The sequence below is a fragment of the Anolis sagrei genome, chromosome 4 (assembly GCF_037176765.1).
Source record: "Anolis sagrei isolate rAnoSag1 chromosome 4, rAnoSag1.mat, whole genome shotgun sequence".
In the NCBI taxonomy this organism is placed as follows: domain Eukaryota; kingdom Metazoa; phylum Chordata; class Lepidosauria; order Squamata; family Dactyloidae; genus Anolis; species Anolis sagrei.
In genome coordinates, this window is record NC_090024.1 from 25,385,081 (window position 1) to 25,407,001 (window position 21,921).

Below are 21,921 nucleotides of genomic sequence, written 5' to 3' on the forward strand. Positions count from 1 at the left end.
CGTCTTCAGGGGGAGTGTAACCCCGTCTAACACAGGCTGTAACCCTATACCCTGTTCGGCCTTCCGACTGACCAGTAGGACCTCTGTCTTGTCTGGATTCAATTTCAATTTGTTAGCTCTCATCCAGTCCGATACAGCGGCTAAACACCGGTTCAAGGTCTGGACAGCCTCCTTGGTGACAGGTGAGAAGGAGTGACAGATTTGGACGTCATCTGCATAGAGATAGCATCTTAGTCCGAAACTCCGAATGATCTCTCCCAACGGCTTCATGTAGATGTTAAATAACATCGGGGACAAGATTGAACCCTGTGGGACTCCACACAACAACGGTTGTGGGGCCGAACAGGTGTCACCCAATAACACCTTCTGGGTCCGTCCCTCAAGGAAGGATCGGAGCCACCGCAAAGCAGTGCCTCCGAGCCCCATGTCCATGAGGCGGCCCAGAAGGATACCGTGATCGACGGTATCGAAGGCCGCTGAGAGGTCCAGCAGAACCAACAGGGACACACTCCCCCTGTCTAGTTCCCTGCGCAGATCATCTACCAAGGCGACCAAAGCTGTCTCAGTTCCATGTCCCAGCCTAAAGCCAGACTGTGCCGGATCAAGATAATCAGTGTCTACCAGAAACCCCTGGAGTTGTGTTGCCACCACACGTTCCATGACTTTGCCCAAGTAGGGGAGATTGGAAACTGGCCGATAGTTGTCAAATTGAGTGGGATCCAGTGATGGTTTCTTCAACAGCGGTTTTATAATAGCTTGCTTTAAGCTCGCTGGAAACTCTCCTTTCTGTAAGGAGGTATTAACCATCACCTTCACCCACCCTGCCAAGCCCCCTCTGGCTTCCTTGATCAGCCAGGAAGGACAGGGGTCTAGGATGCATGTGGTGGGTCGCACCTCTCCAAGGATCCTGTCCACATCCTCAAGCTGAACCAATTGAAATGAATCCAACATAATTATGTTGCATATTATTTGAGGCAACCTCAAAAAATGGAAGAAAATGCCAGTGTGCAATGCATTTTAGTAGTCTTGACAGAAGATAAACACATTCTAAACTAGATGGCATATAAACTGAATACAAACTATTAGAATAGGAGAACAGAGCAACTATTATTATTTATTTATTATTTATTTACTTTACTTGTATACCACTCTTCTCAGCCAACAGGTGACTCAGAGCGGTTAATAACCAGTATCAACAACACAGTACAAAATCATTAATCATTTAAAACAGTAATGTCAATTAATTAACATCAGAACATCAATACAACAATACAGCAAAACAACAATCCATCACGTCTCATCAATAAGATCAGCATTTGATCTCGTTGTCCATTAATCCATATTCCAGTAATCAATCAATTTCACTGCTTAGTTGAAAGCCTGTTCGAAGAGCCAGGTCCTCACTCTCTTCCTGAATGCCAATAAGGAGGGGGCCGATTTAATGTCAGTAGGAAGGGCATTCCACAGCCGGGGGGCCACTGCTGAGAAGGCCCTGTCTCTCGTCCCTGCCAGGGGACGAGAGATAAATAGAACTATGTTCTATTTATAAGTGGACAGTTGCTGATTTTTTTAATTTTATTAGATTATACACAATCTTTAATAGGGTTATTGGTTTTATTTTTCAAATGTGATTGTGAACCACAGAATGATTCTTGTTTTTATATTGATGTAATAAAAGGAAATCATACCGCAGCAAATTTTCCATTATTCAGTAATCTGATTTTTTTTTGTAATCAGAGCAATAAGATCAGTTATGCAAGTTGTGTGATTTATATATAGGATGATATTGTATCCTGAGCTGGAGCCCCCAGTGGCACAATGGGTTAAACCCTTGTGTCAACAGGTCAGAGGTTCAAATCTGGGGATAGTGGGTTGAGCTCCCTCTGTCAGCTCCAGTTCCCCATGCAGGAACATGAGAGGAGCCTCCCATGAGGATGGTAAAACATCAATCATTTGAGTGTCCCCTGGGCAATGTCCTTACAGATGGCCAATTCTTTCACACCAGAGGCAATTTGCAGTTTCTCGAGTCGCTCCTGACATTTTTTTAAAAAAAGTATCCTGAGCTACAAATTTGTGATCAGTTAGTTCATATAATTAATATAACTACATGTATTATGGAACATATCACTAAACTTATTCACAGATAGCATAAGGTAAATTGTATTTGAAAAACAATTACAGACCATCTGCACTGGATGAAGAAGATTGCCACCATCAATAAATTGGGAGCATAGGTAGAAGTACTGATGTCATCAACTTGCAAGGGAACATGAATAATAAGGTTTTTGGCTCTGAGACTTTTGTTGAGTACATGGCAGTTGCTGAAGGTTTCATTCTTAATTAAGTGCCTTTTGTAGGTTCCCTACAAATTGATTTTTATGGCCTTGGACTTGCAGGGTGAGATTCATTTCAGGGGGAAAGTAGGCATTGTAACATCCTGCTCCCCAGAAGGGTAACAGGGGATCTTGGAATATGGTGTGCCTGCCAGAATACAGGCCACAGAGGTTATTTTGTGTAATGTGTTTAGTAATGTTTAATGTTTTATCAGGGGAGGGTCAATTTTGATGTTTTATACTGGTTTTATCAATGGCATTGACTTGTTACCAACACAGTGTGGATGATGTGGTTTTATAGTTGTAATTGCAATGTTTTAATGTTCTTAATCTTGTTTAAATTATTAATTGAAATATTTATTTAATTGTATATTGAATGTATATTGTTTTTAAGACATTGAATTATTGCCTGTGCTGTAAGCCACCTTGAGTCCCCCTCGGAGTCAAGAAAGGTGGGATATAAATATAGTAAATAAATAAATAAACACCGTGAACAGCCCTGAGTTCCCTTTGTGGTTGAGAAGGGTGGTATACAAATACCACAAATAAAATAATAATAATAACCCACATTAACAATATATGCTCATATTAATCTAACGTTTCTGTTGATCCCCATCCTAGCGGTCTGTCCAATGATTGTATCTTTACCCTATACTATAGCCCTATATATTGAACCCATTTCCCATTCCAGAAGTATTTGCTCCTCATATCTCATTGCTATCATCAAAATCAATATGACATGGAGAAATGTACACTGATATGAATTTGTTAGAAAGAACTAAACATTTATTTTCAGTTGAGTACAGAAGTCTTAAGTAATGTAAAATACTTGGGGATTTATCTAACTGTGGGCATTGCTCAACCTTTAATAGACAAAATATCAAAGAATTTTTAGACGGTTTAAATTCAAAAACTTACTGTTTTGCAGGATAATCTCAGTAAATATTCATATTTTATCCAAGCTTCTTTCTTTTTGAACTGTTCCTCCAATAGCAGAGGAAAGTAATCTGAAAACATACGATTATATTTAGGATGAGTTATAGAAAATAGATTAATGAAAAGTTAATTAAAGTGTGTGACCCATTCATCACATTTATGTTATGCTTATATTCATTATACTATTACATTATTATTATGGAAGTTGCCATGGTTGTAAAATTGCAATATTTCTTAAATAAAAACTTCTAAAAAAAGAATAGTGATATAATAAAGCCAACAATAAAATATAGATGATGCAATTAAAATGCACAAAAGGCATAAAATATATTATAAATATAATGAAACAGTGCAGCCAATCTTTATAAGAGTTATGATACAGAAAATCAGTACAATGTTTCAAAATAAACAAAGAGAAGTTTACTTCTTGCTTGTTTCTCAGCATGTATGAAGGGCACATTGAAGAGATAAGAAAGACTATGTATAGGAAAGTATTGCTATCCTGACAAATCGAAAATCATTTTACGTGTGTATGAGAGATTCTCCAAATCTCTTTTTAGGTATATAAAGCAGGATAGTAATAAATACAGTAATAATACAATATTGAGTCTTCTGAATGTAAGAGTGAATTACAGGTGGGATTGTAGTGCTATATGACATTTTACCATTGGTGAAATATAGACTTGGTTTACATAATTTTGGTGGGGAACAACTAAGGAAGTGTTTGAAAAAGTAGCAGATATGAATAATTGAATTGTATCTACATGCAAAAAAACAAAAAAACAAAAAACAAAAAAAAACCCAGGTTGGGGATGGGAGAATGAGTCTGACACACAAAATAGCAATAATAAAATAAAAAAGGAAAATTAAAATAATTGATGATAAAATATTTGTGATACAATAGCAATTGTAGAGATGGAGAAAAGTGAAAAGAGAGCCAAATTTGACTAAATGTAAGGGGTGATTTGTTCCACTGATATTTGCTCCAATTCTGGAAGAGACAGTATTGGTAACAATGGGTGTCCAATAGGTCATTGTTCAATGATTCAGGTAAAAGCAAAAAGAGGAAGAGCTGCATTTTCTGACAATGCAAGCTTACTATACAAATTTCTACAACAATGGATAGGGTGTTTTCAAACAGCTGGCTGGTGACTTGTGACCCAGTTGTTATTTAGTCAAACCTTTGTTTGAGATATCTTTTGTTAACTCGTATTCAGTTAAAGTGACTGCTTGACATTTTTATGTGAGCTTTGGCATTTCACTGGAAAGCAAACATGCTAACAACTAACTGAAAGCTAAAATTAATTTTGCTTTAGTATTGGCAGCTACAGAAGCATGAGTGTGTTGATGAACTGAAAGGAAAAAAAATGAGATTTAATTTGTCACATTTCATTTTAAGGAAAACAGATCTTTTGCCACAAATGATATTTGATTGCCTGATGGAAGGCTATATTCTTAACCTAGAATGGGATAAAATGATGAACTTATGGCTAAATATTACTTGTGTAAATTTTCTACTGGGATAAATGCCATTATGAAGATGAATTAAGCATTTGTATTGATTTCAACTGAACTGGGCTATGCCCAGAGAGGGATATAATGTTGATACAATTATAGAATTATCATCATGGTATGCCATGTGGTATTGTGATATATCCAGCGAAAACATTGGAAACACATTTTCCACTTATATTACCTTAAATTCCTTCCTAGTTTTTTTTAAAAAACTTTTCAATAGATCACTCAGGCAATTCATACTATCCGATTATGAGCCACTTCCAAAGATTGAAATGCTTCATTAATTGTGACAAAATATGAGTATGTTCATTGCTTGTTTAAGTGAATCATATATTTTATCTTTTTGTCATGTGCTAAAATTATTACAACTTAATATGAATCAGAGTGGATACATTTATTTGTCCCTTCCTAGGTTCTGTGGCCACAGCATGTCGTGATCCAGGAGTTCCCATGAATGGAACTCGAAATGGAGATGGAAGAGAACCTGGAGACACTGTCATTTTTCAGTGTGACCCTGGCTATGAATTGCAAGGAGATGAACGAATAACCTGCATTCAGGTAGAAAATCGGTACTTCTGGCAGCCCAACCCACCAGTTTGTATAGGTATGCAGAAACCAAGAGAAGACTACTGCTTTTCTGACTTTGGAAACATGTTTTAATTATCCAGTCACAAAGCCAAGACTTGATAGTAGGTGTGAGCAATTCGAGTAAACGCTGTGCCATTTCTGGTGTTCGATTTTCGAATGCCCCTGTTCTTTTTTTTTTGGGGGGGGGGGGAGGGGGGTGCCTGAATTTGGAAGGGGACAATACTGTTTATTGATCCATCAGCTGGAAGTTCCATTTTTGCTCCGGGAATATCTGGCCCATTGGTGGCAATGAGGGAACTCCTGACGCTCCCTTTTCTATCATTTTTAGAGTTATTAGGATGAAAATGCCCTCACTTATCACTTTGAGGACACATTATCACTGAAAGCCCACCAGGATTCAGAATGTTTGAGTCATCCATTTATTTATTTATTTTTGGAGGATAATTTACGAGGCTTCAGGAAGGATGGAATTGTATCTTTTAATGATGGTAGGAAAGTGAAAAGATCATTAATAGCACCAGAGTAATGCTCTGTATATCTTGTAAAATATGGTGATTTTCATTCATAAAGGCACATAGATTTTAGTTACCATGCTCATTTTGTATGTTTAACATAGCTACCTCCCATCAAAAGAAAAGGTTCAGTTGTCTCATGAATAAAGATTTCCTTTGCCATTTAGGTAAAAAAAGAGAAAGGATTGTTTGTATTGAGTAGATGTCTGACTCTTTTCTTTCTGTTTTTGAGAAGTTTAGTTGGATTGAATTGGTTGATTATAACTGATTTTGGGGCAATTTTATTTGGTGATAATAAAATGTTGACTTTTCACAGTCTCTATATATTTAAAGAAACACTTAAATTAGTAATCTCTTGGTGGAAAATTACATTGGGGGGGGGGGGGACGGGACAAGGTTCAGCCTTCAAATTGCATGTGGTTTCCAAGAGCTATTTGTGTGCCCCCCGCCCTGGGTTCAATTTTTTTGCAGTTCTTTAAAAAATGATCCCAAATTGTCTCTCAGGATGAAAGCAATGTTTTAAGTAAAGACCTAAAATGTCATTAAATTTTCCCCAAAATAGTGAAAACACCCCCATGCACTTTAGAGTTTTGGAAGCTAAAATGATGTTTTGGTGGAAACAGGTTAAGTTAGGTTGTAGCCCTCCAAACGATGTTTCCCTTAGTTTTCCACTGTGTCCTTTGCACTAGATGATGGAATTCCCATGTGTATAAACTGCCAAGCCTCTTTATTCACAGGATCATATGTGTCCTCAAAAGCCAGTCTGTAAAGTTAGGAGGCCCTTTGGGACAGCTGCTGTTACTTCAAAAGACAGATAGAAAGAGGACAAAAATATAATTTTAAAGATGTACATTCTTAGAGCAAGATTTCCCCAAGGTCTGCATGCAGGGACTTTGTATTAATTTTCTCTGTACTGATTAAATTATACAGAGGACTGTTTGCTTGAGGATTTTCTTTTAAACAAATCTTTTTTTGGGGAAAAATAATTGTAATGAAAACGGATCATTTTGCCATCCTAAAATTTGTGTTATAGAAATGTGATTGCGTTCTTTGTAAATATTTTACATCAATAGCTCAGATTGCCAGCAGATGACCAAACATCTAACAGCTTTGTTTTTTGTGAAGATCAAAATTGGAACAGAGACTGTGCATTTGTCTCTGAATATTTTATATGTAAAAGGACATTAAACAAACAAACAGAAAAATAGATTAAAGAAACATAGGCATTTATATCCTATTCTGTCTGTTCTAATTAAAACACAAGTACAACAGTGCATTCAAAATATTTTCACTGGCCTAACTGTTTTAATTTGAATGAACTATGGTTTGCAGCATCTGTTAAGGTCTATGTTTTCATTCATGTCTTGGCAGAGTGCTGCAGTCATCCCATCCAAGGCATTTACTTGGTACTTTAAAAATAATTAAAATAGTGTGAGGTTTGATTAAATATTCCAAGTCCTAATACATTCAGAGATATCAGTAGTCTCCATTGGAACTAACTTCTCAGCATGCATTATTAAACCTTCTACTTCACAACACATATTTGTGTGTGATGCAGCATAAACATGCCAGCTACTGTTAGTCTTCTTTCAAATTGATTAATATATCCTAGCAGATGTAACATTGTGTACATTGGCTTTAATGAGATCTTCCCTTGAAATGCAAATAGCATTTGAATTATTGTTGCCAAAATTTATCGGGCAGCAAGAGTTACAGTTGTCCTTCCTCACTCATCTTCAGTCAGTAACCTAACAAGGGATGGCTGACTAGGTGATCTCAGACACAAGGTGAATTGATAAGTCTATAGAACCTATCAAAAATAAAGAAATGTAATATAGGTGGGTAGCTAAATTTTGCCTTCTTACATTGTTGACAAGCTGGAATGTGTCCAGAGGAGGGCGACTAAAATGATCAAGGGTCTGGAGAACAAGCCCTATGAGGAGCGGCTTAAGGAACTGGGCATGTTTAGCCTGAAGAAGAGAAGATATGATAGCCATGTATAAATATGTGAGAGGAAGCCACAGGGAGGAGGGAGCAAGCTTGTTTTCTGCTTCCTTGGAGACTAGGATGCGGAACAATGCCTTCAAACTACAAGAAAGGAGATTCCATCAGAACATGAGGTAGAACTTCCTGACTGTGAAAGCCATTCAGCAGTGCAACTCTCTGCCCCGGAGTGTGGTGGAGACTCCTTCTTTGGAAGCTTTTAAACAGGGGCTGGATAGCCATCTGTCAGGGGTGATTTGAATGCAATATTCCTGCTTCTTGGCAGGGGGTTGGACAGGATGGCCCATGAAGTCTCTTCCAACTCTTTGATTCTATGATTCTATGATTGTCTCTCAAAATGGACAGCCAATAATTTTGTACTACAATGACACTGCTAGTGGGCATGGTAGATTCTGTTATTGTGTGAGATCTGCAGCACAGATCAAATTACCCTTCAATATAAGACAGTGCCATATGTTTGTTGTCTGCATTTTGTATTTTATTTTGCTGTATTGTACCCTTGGGCTTGATCTCATGTTAGTTGCCCTGAGTCCTCTTTGGGGAGATGGTGGCGGGGTATAAATAAAGATGATGGTGGTGGTGGTGGTGGTGATGATGATGATGATTATATGCCTGGAGATTTCTAATACAGAACTGTAGGTATAGGCTACACCCAGAGGTTAATGGGTGTGCATACCCAGAGGTTAATGGGTGTGCATGTGTTTACAAAAAACAAAGGAGTAGTTGGATGGACAGTGGTCAGAAAAAAAAAATCAGAAAACTTTCTATCCTAGAATTGAAGAAATTGGTCAGGTTTGTTTGTTTGTTTGTTTGTTTCAAATTAGAAGGAAGAAATCTTGTGAAGTTGTGTGGCAAGTCTTGCCTCCTGCTTGGCTGAGAGTAGCACATGAAAAGGGGGGGGGGGATAGGTCAACTTTTATTTAGCAAGAGCAAAGTTTCTATGCTTCAAGAGTAAAATGTAGCTCTGACTCGACATTTAGTGAATTATGCTAATTGTTGTGCAAGTAAGTGAATAAACCATATCAGTCAGCCCTTATTATCTGATGGGATTTGGTTCTAGTGCTCCCTATGGACACCAAAATCCATAGATGCTGAAGTCCCATTATATACAATGGTGTAGTAAAATTATTTCCCTTATATAAAATAGCAAAAATAGGGTTTTCACTTTGTGAATGATGGAATATGTGAATACAGAATCTGTGCAAAGTCAACTGTCTTTTATATGAATAACTGGAGGAGACATTAATGTTTTGTAGGAAAGAGAAAGACACATTACCAGTAGATAAACAGATAAGGAAGCCATAGCCTTGCATATACAGGACTTAAACAGGGTCCATTGATGACTAGTGGTCTCATAAAAAGGGTGGTGATAATTCAAAGCCAACTTGATGACAATTAACAACGGCTTTATGTAACTTCTAGACCTTTTTCTGTTTTTAGATGTGTTCTCATTTAAATTATGAGCATTTCACATGATTTATTTATTGAAATATGGATATCTCACACTTCATAACCTAAGCTCTCAAGGCAGAATACAACACAATAAACTTAATCAATTTATCTCATATTAAAATGCAAAAAAAAAAAGTGGCTAAAGCACATTAAACCATTTGACAAGTTAAAACTATTTAAAACAATTTATCATATAGTGCATGTACAGGTTCATATACTGCATGCTAATTGTCCTCACTCAGCTGAAAATATCAATAAAAATGGATAAACCCTATTATAATTCTAAAATCAAATCTCTGATTCTGGTACGTTTACATTGAAATAGATTTTCCAGTACTCAGTTGTGATTATATTGACTAACATGCAGGGTGCCTTTCCTGTTAATTACATTTATTGTATGTATTATTTATTATGATTTTTATGTGTTAACATGATTGTGGGATAATGAAATAACCAGTACTCATGCACACACATTACACACACCCTGTTCGTTTCTGTTGGGCTTCAGACAAACACAGTGAGGTTGATGTTATATCCTCTTTATGAGAATTGCTTCAATAAGGTGATCCATTTTAGGAATAATATGGAAACAAATGATCTTTGTCCAGGGAAGCAGCAGTCTTTCCCTCCTAGATCCAATGTGACTGTTACAACTACATTTTGTTCTCTGGTATCCTGAGATCTGTGGCTTGAAAATAATATATCCCCTCTCCCTCCCCCTCCCCCCCCAAAAAAAAATAACCCACCACAAAGCTTGATTTCTCAATTTCATTTAAGGAGGGCCATTTTACTACACCACTGCATATAATGGAATTTGAGCATCCATAGAATTAGTAATCCATGGCAGGTTCTGGAACCAAATTGAATTAGATACACACTGCACTGTTTTACTACTACTAAAACTTCCTCCACAACTATCAACTTGGATCTGTTTAGAGTTAGGGTTGAAAGGAGTGGTAGATCTGAGTGGTACCCAAATAGAGATAGAACCACACTAAAAAAAAACCCTTTCTCCTCTCCCAGTGGTTTAATGTATATGCTAAAAAGCTTCAGGGAGAAAATAGAGCCCCAAGAGACTGCACAAACCAACAGCCAGTGGGAAATGAACAGGAGTCCCACAGCATCACCTCTTTGGTTTTCTTGTCCAAAAAAGGAAAAAGAGCCACAATCCCATCCAATCAAGGCAGCCCAGAATGATACTATGTCTGTTGGTATTTAAAAAAAAGAGAGAGAGAGAGAGAGATCCAGCAGAATCAACAAAGCTACCACCTATTTTCAATTCCCTGTGCAGGTCATCCAGCAAAGCTGTCTCTGCCTAGGACCAGATTGAAATGAATCCTCTAGATAATATCATGCATTCAGAAAGCTCTTGAGTTACTTAGGTTAAATTTGTCTTTGGGCTTAGAGACACGTCAGATTGAGAGGCCATTGTTAAATTTATATTTGGATCAAGCTACAGGGGCTCTGTGAACAAGCTCTGTTTCCATTATGAAGTATCTAGTGATGTCAGTTAATACAGTTGGATATTCTGGGACTTTCCCACACAGATCAGTGTTCTACGTTGTTATTTTGTTCATATCATATGTGATCTCATTTGTTTTTAGTGTATTATATTATTGGTAATGTTCAATTATCATTAAAACACCATGAGTTCTTTTTGCATGAGTTCATATCAACATGCCTCATGCATAGTAGCACTTAATGCATAATAGGTCTAGTGATGCTAATCCACCTGGAAAACTTCAATGTGCTTAAACTCATATTTTGACACATAAATTAAAAAGAATGTAATCTATTCTTGGAGAATAAACCAGAATAATAATGGTTCATCAGCACAAGTTGAAAGAGGTATTTTCCTCTTTTGCTTATTTTGACATATATGTGTAAAATATATGTAAAATATAATAGAAGTGTTGGAATTAATTGGTTGTTGTCATTGCTTGATTCATTCACAGCACCTTGCGGAGGAAATCTGACAGGTTCATCAGGTTTTATTCTTTCACCAAACTTCCCTCATCCTTATCCCCATAGTAGAGACTGTGACTGGACGATCACTGTTAATAATGATTATGTGATATCTTTAGCATTTATCAGGTAAGTGGTCAATTGAATCTGATTTTAAATACTAGCTGCATCTGAAATGCACCCTGTCAACCATGGTTAATGTGTTGCCTTGCATGTCATAACACATGCATCTTTCAGAGTAAAAGTTTTGTGGTAGGTCAACAATAGCTAATTCAAATGCATTCGTAGTTGCCAGTGAAAGAAAAATATTTGCATGTTACCCTAAAAATTTAATGAGTACCTCTGATTGAGCAAGATAAGTATTAGTATGCCAAGTATCCAAAACTCCATTTACTTGTTTGGTTTTTTTAACGTGTTTTCATGTCTACTCATCCTCAGGACGATAATGCATGAAGAATAGCCCAGACAACAAAATTAAAATATTAAAAGTTAGTGTAGGGTAGCAGCTTGAGTTTTTGACTATAATAGAATCTCCACCCAAATGAATTGAGTGACCTTGGGCAAATCACCCTCTTTCAATCTTCAAAGAAATGCAAGAAGTCATTTTGCCAAGAATATCCCATGATAGGGTTTTCTCAGTTTTGTGAAAAGTGAGGCACAAACCACAATTCTAGATATGAGGAGTCCATGCTGAAAAAGCATTGTTTTTGTGAGGAAAGAAGTATGCATTAAGTATTGCTAAGTAAGTACCTGAGGTACAAACATCTGACTTGCAAACAACACATAGTTAAGAATGGGTATGAGGCAACAGGAAGTGAAAGAAGTTTACCCCTCAGAAGGGAAATTCACTCCTGAGTTCACTCCTGAGCAAAAAAGGTGTCTCCATTGAAGCTTTCTCACCCATCTTTGTTTCCACAACAAGCTATTTTTTTTTTCAAAATCCACTTGTCAAAGGGACAGAAAGTGAGGGGAAATCTTCTGAACAGGGGCACAGATAGCAAAACTAACATCACAGGGGAGTTAACTCTTCCCTATGCTGTCTAAAGCTAAAAAGTATTTGGCTGGAGTTCCAACTTACAAAATCAATTTAACCTGGGGACTGCCTGTAATGGAATAACAAGGTGAGACAGAAAGATTGGGTTTAGGAAGGACTACTTTATTTATCCTAAGTCCTATTTATTTATTTGGAACCAAAAGGTGTAACTGGAGGAGCAACCTGAAGCAGGTTCAGCTGAGGATACGTGCCTACCTTGAAAACACCTCTACAGTTTTCTCTTGGGCAAAATCCTCTGAGCCCTGAGAGCAGTTCAAAAATTTGGGTTGCTCTACGACTGTTCACTTACTGGAAAGTGAACCTCATGACTTCCAAGTGACAGTGAAATCCCAAGGGTTCCCTTAAGTGTCTACCCTTTCCAAACCCCTCTAAGACTGGGGAGGCTGTTCCGAGTTGTATCCTACATTAAAAAGTGAACCTAAACACAAAATCTTAACATATATCCACTCAAATACTTGCAGATGATATTGTGTTTATAGGTGACACTGTAACCAACTATCGACATCAAATACAGTATGAGGTAGGTGAGAAAACCCTTATAATTCCTCCTCATCCCCAAAATGATCAAATAAGACCACAGTGCATTGAGTGCAGGAAGGTTGTTTGCATTCAGAATTTGGAAGAGGCAAGTGTGTGGGAGACCCCATCCCCATTGCATGCAGTATTTTGGTACATGGTGCCTTATCTCGGAGTAATGGATTCAAATTACAGGAAAGGAGATTTCATCTGAACATTAGGAAGAACTTCCTGACTGTAAGAGCTGTTCAGTAGTGGAACTCTCTGCCTCGGAGTATGGTGGAAGTTCCTTCCTTGGAAGCTTTTCAACAAAGGCTGGACAGCCATCTGTCAGGGGTACTTTGATAGTGTTTTTCCTGTAAGTCCCATGTGGTCTTTTCCAACTATATGATTTTATGATTCTATGATTTTTGGTAATGGAGGCCACCAAATAGGTTTCCTCCCTGCAGCATCTCATTGCAGGAAAAATATACAATATCAACATAGAAAGAACTAAGGCTGCTGCACCTATTTTGATATCTGTGGTGCTTGTAGCTTTTAATCAAGGGCAGCTAAACACTCCAGGTTTTATCTCCGTAGCCTATAGATACACTGCTCATTAGGCTTGGGTAACCACGGAAAAATTTGGTTCTAAACTCGTTTCGTTTTTAGGGGGGCTCTTGCGTTTCGTTTTTTTAAAAGAATTCCGAAATTTTCCTTTAAAAAAGTTCGAAATATACAAAATTTCGTAAAATTACGAATTGATTCGTTAATGGCGGACGCGATTGCGCAATATGCTAAAAAACCCTCCAAATGGGACAGGGAGAACTTCTGAAGCTTCCCTCTCCCTCTGTTGTTGACTGTTGGTGTGATAATTTATTTTTTTATCTCTGATAAAACAAACAACAACTATAAAACTTGCACCAGACATACGGAAATAATTACAAAACAATTACGAAACAATTTCAAAACAATTTTGAACCAATTACGAAACAATATGAAATAAATTGGAAAAATTGTTTCAATTTTTAATTACTCCTCACAGTAGTCCTGCATGGCTCAATATTAGATCGTAAGCTAATTTAAATACGAATTAATAACGAATTACGAAATTAATGAACGAAACCGCCCAAGCCTACTGCTCATGTGTTCAGTATGTTTGTCTGATATCATAGAATCATAGGGTTTGAAGAAACCACAAGGACCATCCATTTAAACCTCCCTGCCATGCAGAAATACACAAGAAAATAATTCCGAACAGATGGCCATCCAGCCTCTCTTTAAAAACCTCCAAAGAAAGAGAGTCCACCAAATTCCAAGGCACCATATTCCACTGTCAAACAACACTTACCATCAGGAAATTGTTCCTAATGTTTAAGTGGTACTTTACTGTATTTATTTTGTAGGCCATCACACACAGCACACTGAAGTGAAAAGTCTGGAAACTCTGAGAACCTCCAACTTTTCATGGGTCATTATGTGACCAAGCAGCATGAGGGTGTGGTCAAGACAGCAAAAAATTATTAATGAGGAAGAAGACACAAGCTAAGAGAAGATGCATCAACTAGCTCTTGTTTGGGTCTATAAAGAAGGGCAAAATTCCACCTCCTCATCTCTTCTCCACCCAACCAACCAATATCAGACTATCTTTACATTTTGAATTCAGTTTGCAGTAACTAAAGTATACTTGAGTGTAACTGGAGCAGGTGGAAGGAAGGAAGAGAAACCAGGACATTTAAAAATAGTTGAAGTGTGGTAACAGAAGTTTAATTGAGGATTATACCTGCCAAATTGGGATAATTCAAGGGTATGTGATCTTTACAACTGACTTATTTACACATGAGTAATACATGAATACAACTATAATCCTGCCAACTTTCATAATTTAAACTAGAAATACATGGATTTGTAGCATTATACAACCAAGCCCGTACAAATTACCTGATATATAAGATAATCAATATGAGGTAACATTTTGTTGACCCATAACTAAAATCCAAGAGGTTTTACAGCTTTTACAGGATGTGAGATTTCACAGAAATCTCAGAGGCATGTTAAGACCAATTTTGTAAGCCACATATTTGCATTCTCATAAGGCTCAGGTGAGTAGGTGCTATCCTGGTTATTAAATGTTGTTTGTTCAAATCCTCTATCACAATCAGTGCCTTAAATGATGTCAGAGATTTTAAAAAGCAAATCTATTGTTCATACTATAATGAATATCATGTAAGAAGATGTGTGAATGCAAACAAGAACCTCACAGGAAATCAAGTATATGTAAACATAGTGCTAAAATATGCACAGAAGTATGGTAATCCACAAAAAAAATGTTTTACAGTGTAATGTATTTTTTCCAACAAAAATATGCTCTTTGACTTGTAATTTATAAGAAGGAAGTCCAGTGTAAAACTATATCTCTCTATATATTTATCTATTGTCTATCAATCATTTAACTGGCTATAAAAATAATGATGGTTTTAGGAGTTGGCAGGCATTTCTTGGTATATACATTGGTGAATTATAGTCCTATCTGACATTTGTCTTGTTTTAAACATTTTTCCAGCTTCAGTATAGAACCAAACTATGACTTTCTCTATATCTATGATGGGCCAGACAGCAATAGTGCACTAATTGGGAGCTTTCAAGATAGCAAGCTACCAGAAAGGATAGAAAGTAGTTCAAACTCAATGCACTTGGCTTTTCGAAGTGATGGATCTGTTAGTTTTACTGGTTTCCACCTGGAGTATAAAGGTAAATGTATATAAGCAATGTTTTGGATATCTTGCATAGCTTGAACATAATATTCATCATTGTATCTAACACAGCTTCTTAAATTTTCTGCATGAAATCAAGGTTTCTATCATTTTGTTCATTTGGTCATAATACTCTATTTTGCCTGGCTGGAAGCTATTGTTTGTCACATGGTATAAAATAACATGGAGATTCTTAATCTTAATAAAGCATATTGCTTTAATCTAGTAATAAGCATGTCAGGGATGTATCATTCTGATCTAAAGGAAAGCCTGGCATAACTGAATGTTCTCTCAGGTGTGTGTGTGTGTGTGTGAGAGAGAGAGAGAGAGAGAAATAAAGAAAGAGAAAGAGAAAGGATATACAACATTGAGAAATACCCAATTTTGCCCTTCCCTTTTATTTAATTGCCCCTATGCTGGAATAATTTTTGTTTGTTTGAACAGGAAAAAAATCAGATATTTTAGTATCTCCATAGAGTTTGGGAAAACAACACAAGGTTTTCATATGTAGATGGCTTGGTGTGGCCTCAGAAGCCCTCTTCCAGCCATCCATACCTAGAGGAAGCATCTGGTTGTGCGCCCATAGCAGACATGAAATGATTGCATCATGTGCCAAAGGCTGTAGTGTACCAACAGAAGTCTTAATGCAGTGGTTCTCAACATTTGGGTCCCAGATGTTTTGGGACCCACATGTTTAGAACCACTGTCTTAGTCCATGAGATACTCATTTTGTATCTGCTACAAAGACATAGCCAAGTGCTTCTGATATTCACCCTCTTGCTATCTTCCAGACACAGATGACCATGCGAGGGGGCTTCAGCAGCTTTATGTTATTTGTGTGTGTGGGGGGGGGGGGGGTCTTGGTAGTTGCACAGGAAGGAAACTCGTCAGTGGCTAAAAACAGACATAGATAGACATTGGATTGACTTAACTGTGTTTAAGCCAACCCACATGGGTTTGGTCAAATCTGTAGTCACTAGGAAGAACACAATTAATTTCTCAATCCCTGTTATATACTGAAATGCAGCTTTCAGTGACAGTATATGAAGGATAGGAAAGCATACTTCTTTCATTTAATTCTACTTCTAATTAAAAATAGTTATGTAGTTGCTTTTCTTTTCTTATTGGAAAAGAAACAAGAACTCTTTGATTTGGAAAATACTGTAGGGTCCTGTGATTTTAACTGGGAAAGTAGCATGAAAGCAGGTTTAAGCACTCCATCCTCACTGCTTTGATTAGATTTGGAGAGACATGCAATGAGATTTCAATAAAAAATAAAAAAGATTCAAAGAAGAAGAGTGAATACTAATGTTATTATGATAATTATCATTTTATGATTGGAATGAAACTAAGATATCAATCAGTATTTCATTATGGTCACAGATCAACATATAAGAAAACAATTGTTACCCTAAGGTATATAAACCAAGGAAGGATAAATACAATGAACACATAAATTTCACATGTCACCATCACCACCAAGTAAATCATGACACTGTGTTTCCCAAAGTTTTGTACATATTCTCCAGCCCCATGTACCTCCCCAAATACTTCTAAAAAGGTTCTTTAAAGTCATTATTGCTAATATGCCAACTATCTAAGAATCACAGTTACTGTCACACACTATCTGTAATCTGTGTGTTAATAGTAAAATTACCTTAGTAGATAGGTAGAAAAATCCATATAACCAGTTTTCTTCCCTAATCGTAGCCAAACTTCGTGAGTCCTGCTTCGATCCTGGGAACATAATGAATGGCACAAGACTTGGAATGGATTATAAATTGGGGTCAACAGTCACATATTACTGTGATGCTGGCTACATTCTCCAAGGTTACTCTACACTCACATGTATCATGGGAGATGATGGAAGACCTGGATGGAATAGGGCTTTACCAAGCTGCCATGGTAAGACTTGGGGAGAGGGTGACATTCTCATTTGTGGGGGGAAGGAAACGGTGTTACATTGATTTTTTTAATGACTGCATTTCTTCTTATAGTAAGTGGTATTCATTTCCATGGGCCCTTGCTTTTCCCTTTACTATCTCATTACAGGCTGTGAGTTGGAGGCCAGCACATCCATCCAGTTCTTTCCATTCCACAGAGTTATATGCAGAAAAACACGATACAAACTAAATAAATTTGTTAAACTTCACTTTTTGTGCTATAGGGATCTATCCCTAACATTTCCAAGTTAATTGTGCTTCTTGTATTGAATTTTCTGTTAAACAAGTAATGCCCAGGGACATATCTACCTACAAAATGAATGTATGCAATGGTTTTGTTATTAGGAGCTAGAAGAATCCTGTCATTTTTTTTTTTTTTTGGCCAGTTGTCTGCCTTCCTTGCAAAGCACCAGTGCTTGGTTTGTATGTTTTGTCTGCCACTGTTCAGGGATTTTGAAAATGTTTAAGATATTACTAATGCAGAACTTCAATAAAGTAATGAGGGCGGCTGTGCATATCTTAAATGTGCAGATGTGGCTATTCTCTTTCTGCTTTGGAGCCTTCCAGATGTATCTTCTTCTCAGAAAGCCCTTTAGAAATCTTCACATCTTGAGCTACCAATACTCCTGCCTGCTAAGCAAGTTTATTTTCCTTCAGTTTTTTTGTTTGTTTGTTTACCATTGCTGCCTTTGATGATAAAGAGGACTATTTCTTTTTTTTTTCTTTTGAAAAAAACTATGTTGCTTTCAGATGCTTTAGTTTCCAGGGTGTTTTGAGGAGTTTATTGGAGGAAACGAGCACTCCTGGCATTAAGCATAACCTGTCTACTCCATAATTTTGGGATTCTAATTTTGAAAAGCATTTGTACTACGATGATCTGTAGTTCATAATTTTGGGATGACAACTAAGGTTTAAAGGTTATATTTCAGAAGTAATGTGTAAAAACAGTACAACATCTGGTGTTACAAGTAATGTGTTCTAGTTCCTTTCTGTAATGCAACTTTGTTTTAATCAATTGTAAATTGTGTAAAAATACATTCATTGGGGAAAGCATATGTGATTTCACACAAAATATTCGGGAATATATGTGTGCACAAAATACTTACATTTATTCAGTATCTTGCAACATGATACTGAAGAAATGACTATCCCATTGAGTTTTTGAGAAATAATCTGAATGAGACTGGTGGATTTTCATATCCCTAGGCTGAATTTGAGACCACAGTGGGGCAGCAGGTTAAACTGCTAAGCTGCTGAATTTGCTGATCAGAAAATCAGCAGTTCAAATCTGTGGATGGGGTGAGCTCCCGTTGTTAGCCCCAGCTTCTGCCAACCCAGCAGTTAAAAACATGCATATGTGAATAGATCAATAACTACCACTTCAGCAGAAAAATAACGGCACTCCATGCAGTCATGCTGGTCACATGACCTTGGAGGTGTCTATGGACAACGCCGGCTCTTTGGCTTAGAAATGGAGATAAACACCACCCACTAGAGTCAGATGCAACTAGACTTGATTTCAAGGGGAAGCCTTTACGTTTACTAGGCTGAATATTCTGTATATTCATTGTGTTACATCAGTGGTTCTCAACCTGTGGGTCCCCAGATGTTTTGGCATTCAGTTCCAGAATTGTAGAGAGTTGTAGGTTAAAACATGATTACTCCCCAGACAAAGCAAAGATCTGCTTCTTAGATTTCTAGATTGTTGGGATAGATGAGACAACAAGATGTGTCAGTCAGCTTTCATATGATATTGTTTCTAGCACCCACTTTTTGCTTGATGTTCAGGCAGTGCTTCTTGTAGGTCAGAGCACGGTCCGGAGTGACTCCCAGGTGCACTGCAATGCTCTGGTGGGATTCCTTCCCAGGAAATGACTTCCTATGAAAAACCAGTGACTTGTAGTACAGACCAATGGTTTGTAGTACTTGAATGTATAGGTGTTTTAGTACTTAAAATTGTTCTATTTCTTATCAGAATCTGAATATTAAATAGTTATTTTTTTAAAAAAAAAATCAATATTAGTTAAATATTTTGTGAGTCATAGATATATAACTATGACTGGGTTACTTTAGGAAAACATATTTCACATGTGTGGTAATACACAGTAAAGCCGCAGCAAAAGACCATATCAGTTAAGTCAGCTGAGTCTTAATCTTGCCAATATTAAAATGCCTAGATTTGAAGGCAAACTACAGTGAAGCCAGGAAAGCATTTGCAGGGTACCATTTAATTTGTACATGAACATTAAAGAGTTCACAGATGTCTCTGGTTCAGATAACTGCACTTGCATAGTACATAGTAATCAGAAGATTTTCTTTTTCATCCATTTTTTTCCAACAATTGATAAACAAGGGAGCAAAAACTAAAATAAGCATGCTCCATGTTGTATCTCTGCTTTCCATGTATCTAAATCATATTTACGCAGATCATTCTGCTTTTCAGTATTAAATTATTGAATATATTCCATTTTCCCTAGCACCTTGTGGAAGTCGTTCTACAGGTTCAGAAGGCACAGTTTTATCTCCAAACTACCCTAAAAACTACAGTATAGGACACAACTGCATTTATTCCATTGCAGTACCAAAGGAATTTGGTAAGTCATATTTGTTTTATTCACTACTACTTTACTGATTTGACAGTTAATGGTTTCATAGTGTTACTTGGATCTATATTTATTTTATTATTAAGTCTATATAATGCACTTGAAACTGATAGTACAAATTATGAATGCTAGTTTGCTATTCCATTTTGCTTAGTCTTACACTTCAATATAACAGTATGTTGGATAAGATTCTCAAAAGATCTTGTGTTGTTTTAACATTTTGCTGAAAATGGTTTATTCCATGCTGTTTTGTTTAATACTTTATCTGTTGAGGAAACTGCACACTTTTGGGAAGTTCACAATTTATATACCATTTGGAAACAAATCCAGTGGATGTTAGTGGAACATTTCCTTTGGACATGTTATTTATTTGTTCTGGCACATTTTGAGCATACTGGGGTCACACCAACTAGCTAAAACCTTTTTATTCAAACAGGCTTTTAAAGATGAAGGTGTTTGAGTTCTGGTCAGGGCGTGCTGTGGTTTTTAACTTTGAATATGTTTGGTGGATTTTAACTGAATTTTTTAATACTGTTTGTGTTTAATTCTGTTTCAATGTTTGTATATTTGTATATTTTAAGTTGGATACCAATGCATTTATGTCAAGTCACTTTGAGTCCCCTTTGGGGAGATAAAGCATAGTATAAAACACAACAACAACAACAACAACAACAACAACAACAATTTATGTCTATGAAATTCGATATCAAAGAAGCTTCTATAGAGAGGTAGATATATAGAGAATTTCCAGCATATCTCTAAATGAGATGACTAATGGCCTAGAGACTGAACAGGTCTCCCTAGAATTCCTTTTGGCATCTGTATCATCCTATAATGCCAACGGCCCCCTTTTTATTAAGAATATTTACTGGGGCATTGGGTGGAACTGGTTCCAAATAAAGATTCAGAAAGTCATCTTGGATGGTGCATCTCTGATTCTAAATCTTTGAATTTCATGTGGACAAATATGTATTATGCAGACCAGTTATGAGACACAAACCTATACTAGAATAATAGTTTCAAGTGGTCTTTGGTACATGTGTTATCACTTTGCTTCTAAATTTCAAGTTAAAATAATGTAGACATTCAGATGATTATGGACTGCATTTCTTCATCACTGAATATGCTGGATAGAGTGACTTGTAAATTCATTCAAGCAGTTTCTGGAAAAATACTTGATATTTCCTCCAATTAAGTTTCAGTTCAATAGAAGGTATAATAATTCCTTATTAGCTCCCTAGAATAAAATAGACATCAAAGAAACAAAAAGGTTTATTTTTAATTGTCTCATTCCTTGGTCAAACGTTTAATGTCACATCCTTTGGTTTGATAATTTCCAGAGTGAGCAACAGGATGTCTTTTTAAATAGAAGTGATCACATAAAAGCATTGTGGGCTGATCTATTGTGAGGACATGGTGTAATCACTGTGAAACAGAATTGTATAATGGTTTGAGCATTGGAATAGGGTTTAGGAGACCAGGGTTTGGATGCCCACTCAATTATGGAAACCACTGAGTCGCTCTGGGCAAGTCACATACTCTCAGTCTCAGAGGAAAACAAGATAACCCCCCCTCCAAAAAAATCAAGAATGGCTCATGATAGGTGCACCTCTTGAGGGGCATAACTTGGAAATCACTGGTTTTAAATGCTGTATTCTGCCAAATGTATCAATGTTTTGTGATTGAATAAGAATGGGCATAAATGGTACTTGATGCTGGTTGCCTTGAAACTAAGGAAATTATCTGTTGGTGAACATAAAAATCC

General features: G+C 36.8%; 1 protein-coding gene across 8 annotated transcripts in view; it reads left to right on the forward strand.

Annotated features, from left to right (window-relative positions):
• The window catches only part of CSMD3 (CUB and Sushi multiple domains 3), a 661,396-nt gene that overhangs the window by 479,134 nt on the left and 160,341 nt on the right, over positions 1-21,921 (forward strand). For all 8 annotated transcript variants that reach the window (XM_060775796.2, XM_060775789.2, XM_060775791.2 and 5 more), the window contains 5 exons: positions 5,200-5,391; positions 11,299-11,437; positions 15,421-15,608; positions 17,321-17,515; positions 20,031-20,147. In XM_060775796.2, coding sequence (XP_060631779.2) covers positions 5,200-5,391; positions 11,299-11,437; positions 15,421-15,608; positions 17,321-17,515; positions 20,031-20,147 — 831 coding nt within the window. The remainder of the gene's footprint in view (positions 1-5,199; positions 5,392-11,298; positions 11,438-15,420; positions 15,609-17,320; positions 17,516-20,030; positions 20,148-21,921) is intronic.